This window comes from Mya arenaria, chromosome 11 (genome assembly GCF_026914265.1).
Source record: "Mya arenaria isolate MELC-2E11 chromosome 11, ASM2691426v1".
Classification (NCBI taxonomy): Eukaryota; Metazoa; Mollusca; class Bivalvia; order Myida; family Myidae; genus Mya; species Mya arenaria.
Window position 1 is genome coordinate 35,647,350 of NC_069132.1, and position 4,486 is coordinate 35,651,835.

Sequence of the window (4,486 nt, forward strand, 5' to 3'; positions counted from 1 at the left end):
CTAAAAGCATAAAAACATACATTCACTTTGTATTATAACAATATAAACAGGAAGACAAACAACCACCTGAAAGATCTAAGATAAATGTTGCGTTTATGGCAGACCAAACTTCGAGTTCAAACAAGTATGGCGATTCAAGAGGGTATAACTAGTTTTATTGAGGAAGTCGGAACAGTTTCGCATAACTTCAAGTTGTTCTTTTTGTTAGAAATGCAGATTTTGAGGTCTGATAATATTCTATTGTAAACAATGCTTTATGTTCCTCTTTTCATGCAAATGAATTCATATTCCTAACAAGGATGGGCTCACTGCAAAATGTGTTTGAGTATAATGAGGTCGAATATTGTGTCAATATCAGTTATATATAAAGTATAAATGTGCACTTGAAAATATGTCTCTCGGACGCACGAATTTTATTCGAAGCCTGGGAACAGCAGAATTTGGTCAAATTGAAACATGTAAATTGACATTCCATCTTTAATGAAAAATTAAAATTTTTCAACGACTCAAAGCATCGGCTTCGAAATGATTTGAAAGGGTTAATCGTGCAGGAAAATTGTATGATTTCAATATATTTTAGGATTTACTTACAAAATATCAAGAAGGCCATGGCCCTTGTGGACAAATACATATACATTCAGTGTTTTCTTATGATTCAATGCATATTATATTACAAAACTAACACGCATTTTTGCCCATTAAAGACTACCCACGTTTGATTTTAGTTTATCGTTTCATGCATTCTCCTCCAGCCGTTTTTCAAATTATCAACACGAAATATATTTTTCAATTGAATCCAAATTTGTCACCAGGGACCATTTTGACAAAAGAGTGAAACCTGATTGATTGTAAGTAATGCACTATTCAATTGTAACCACGGTCCCCAGAGCTGGGGGTATACCGGGAACATTGACTTTCGGTCCAGCCAAGCCCGGGTAAAATTCCCACCCTGCATGGACGAACTGCTGGTAAAATCACCACCGAATACCCCCGAACCCCAGGGACCCTATGTAAGGCCAATTCCCCGCTATTTTGGCGCGAAGACAAAACCACCGCATTCACCCGGCACTGCACGGCCGGCTGGAAGGTAAAAACACGGCCCAATTTCCCGGCTATCCCCGGTATACCCCCGTGGCTATAATTGACTGGTGCGTCCCGTCCAGCGCTGTACTACAACTATGTGATCTGTTATCCAAATTCGGTTGAAATGTAGCTAGTTTTAGCCAGGGGCAGATCCAGATATTGGCGTTAGAGAGGGCGTAACTAAGGGGCGCAATCTTTTGACATGCGCCCCTCCCCCAGAACCGAAAGTATATGGCATAAACTATTTGCATGAGGGTTTGGGGTAACTCACTCAATTTATAGTAGGAAATGGTGCTATATGATCGTATTTTGTTCCTTTTTCCTATATTGACATACAAATTAAACTCGGACGGTTTTAGAGGGGGTGCGCTCCGCATAAGCCCCCTTCTGAATCCGTTAGTGGCTCCTCGACGTCTAAATGTTACCTATTCCCTTGAGAGGAGAGCCCAAATGTTCTGCACACCATCTCATTCTGATGAACAATAATGTGAAGTAAAGATTTAGTGGACGGACAGACGGATGGACAGACGGACTTACAAATGCACAATGCGAGTATTATATGCCTCCCTTTCTTTTGCACAAAAAGCATAACATGGTGTTATAAACTTCTATGAATCCTGAGCAATAGCTGTTTAGTTGTATAAATTTAGACAGACCGATCTTGACCATTTTCCATTACGATTTTTAATGAAGGTTTCGTTATAATAATGACTTGCATGTTAAACTGTTTGATGATTGTTTTAAAATTGTTTTAGTCAAGTACATTGCATAATCAATATTTGGTCACATTTGAAGACAACATTGTGAATAAGACCATCACTCTTTGTATTGTCAGGGGTATCAGCTTATCAAGTTACTTAACTCTTGGTTAAATTTAATGCATATTTGCTTTTTTGGACATAATCCGTGTTTCATACAAGCTGCTGACATGAATATAATTATCTTAGTAAGTACTCATAACCATAGATGATTAAACTTATCCAAAGTTATCTTGATACTCAAACAATTAATAAGTCGAGGTGACTTGTAAAATAGCCCCCACTTTGAGTTCAAACCCCACTAAGGACATCTTCTTTCTGCTTCTCGAAACTTGCACCAATACTGGTGTTATCTTCCCAATGAGCAATTTACATGTGTATTAAAGATTAAAAACTGTCTTTACAATGTAGTTTACATACATGGGTATAAATTAGCTAGGTTGAATAACTCTTAATTGACACATTTGTAAATTTTTCGCTGACATGTATTTACCAGTCATAAATGTAAATAAAAAGTAAGTAGTTTCCTTGTTAGGTTTTTTTACCATTGAATAAACGAGAATAGACTAAGATTATATGCTTATTTTATTCTTACAGTTAAAACAAAGTAAAATGAACAAAACACAACATATGATCTAAAGCAAGCGTTTGTAGTTCCCTTACTGATTGGCCATTGTAATCCAGAGAGTTGTCTTTAAAAAGGGAATCGTTCACGATTTATCAATTCAGGCATGGAAAAACAATTATTTCGTGTGATATTTGAAAAAATATGCTTGTAACAATGATAAAACAAAATCAAGTTTATTGTTGACATTACGTGTTTCTTGAAATGCTGCATAAAAGGCTCTATTTTGTTGCAAAGCGATTGTTTTAACAAAATTTAAAAAAAAAAATTTTTTTGAACGAATTCCTTTAAGGTCTTGACTTACAACGAAACGAAAACACTTGTTTAATTAATACCTTGCCTTCTGTGTGCATTGCTTTGGGAAATAGCTTTGCAACGGTGTGCGTTTAAGATGCGTCAATATTAAATTGTACACTTTATTTTCACATCAGCCCTTACAAGAGAGATAAAAATCCATAGTCAATATTCCAAGTTTATGCCTTGACAATGTTCCGTATCGAAATAGGATTAGCGTTCAGACTAACGTTATGGCAAAAGGTTATATGGTGATTACATTCTTGTAGACAGATTAGATATTATAATGTTCAAATCGATGTAAATCATTCAGATACAATACATAGAACCGTTCATAATGTCAGTTGTTCGTTAAGATAAAAATATAAAATAGACAGTTGAAAGGTTACAATATATTTATGAAAAACTACAGAAACAAGCTCAGTCGCCATAGGTTTAAAAATAAACCCCGTTTAATGGCACAGGGTAAACGCCAAAGACATAGAACACAAAAACAAAAAACAATAAAAACAAGAAAGAGATAAAAGCTATATCCAACTACTCGAAAGCGTTTTGCAGGTATATTTCTAAATGTTATATTAACTGTGACACTGGAGTAGGATTAATTGTTTAACATGTATGCTCATGATAGAAAAAACAAAACACTTCTCACTGATTCCTCGCATTATTGTGGTAATTTAATCAGAATGTATATGTCTTCTGCGTGTAATGTAGTGGGAAAATGTTGTAATCTTGTGGCGTTTAAACTGCGTGAATATTAAATTTGACGCCTAATTTTCATATCGGCTTTCAAAAGCGAAACTTTATTCCCGAGCCAATGTTCCCAGTTAATGCCTTGACCATGCTCGGTATTTCCAAAGTCCCCGTTCAGATTAGAATCATGGCAATTGTTGTACCACCAGCCACCTTTGTACGATTGAGCACAGTTTCCGCTACTATTATCGTTATCTCGATCATTTGTAGAAAATTTCATTCCGTTATGGTGAGCCATACCATCATTAGCATTTCCAGTGTAGCCGTCGACAAACAAAGTGTACTCGCTCTGTGCATCACCCACCGAAAATACTTCGTAATGGGCGTAGCGCATGTCTCCATTTGTAGCCATCAGGTCAATTCTAAGTTCGTACCAGCCTTGTGAAGTGATCATAGAAATCCTTTGGTTTCCAAGCCAGAAGTTGTTTGCTAGGTCACCAAACCCCGTTTGATATTCGTTCCATGTCTTGTAGAAGTCAGTGTCCGAGACACGGCGCTGGATCACCATCCACCCGCCACCGTCAACGTCCATATCGCAGCTAACTTTAAACCCTTTTGGCATTGAGCGGTCGGGATATATTGTGTAGATACCCGACTGACTCTTGGCGTCTTGCAGCTCTGTGCAGTCTTTCGGTTTAACATCAGTTAACCCACACGAGTCTTGCACATTAAGCACCGGGTTATAATTGATAACAGCGCCGACGTATGTGACCCAAAATAACAGACATGTTGCTTTTACAAATGTTATTGTCCCCATCATGTCCTATAGGCAAAGTGTACAAACTTTTAAGAACTTGCTAGTTAAACAGTTTTTAAAACAATGTGTCCATTTCCGTTTTCAATAGTAAAATATAGATGAATTCAGAAAAAAACAAAACAATATCAACGATCAAAGAATATGATCATTTTTTCCAGTTGAAGCTTGCGAGCTCTATACATAATATGACGGTTGTTCTACAATGGCTCGTGTAAT

At 36.8% G+C, this 4,486-nt stretch overlaps 1 protein-coding gene across 1 annotated transcript; it reads right to left on the reverse strand.

The window, feature by feature from the left end:
* Positions 1-2,408: 2,408 nt before the first annotated feature.
* Positions 2,409-4,486, reverse strand: LOC128207791 (tenascin-R-like). Its single transcript, XM_052910927.1, has one exon. The coding sequence runs from the start codon at positions 4,271-4,273 to the stop codon at positions 3,518-3,520; it is 756 nt and encodes a 251-aa protein (XP_052766887.1). The 5' UTR covers positions 4,274-4,486; the 3' UTR covers positions 2,409-3,517.

Excerpts from the sequence above, each read along its gene's own strand:
- LOC128207791 (XM_052910927.1), bottom strand. The coding sequence starts at position 4,273 with ATGATGGGGACAATAACATTTGTAAAAGCAACATGTCTGTTATTTTGG.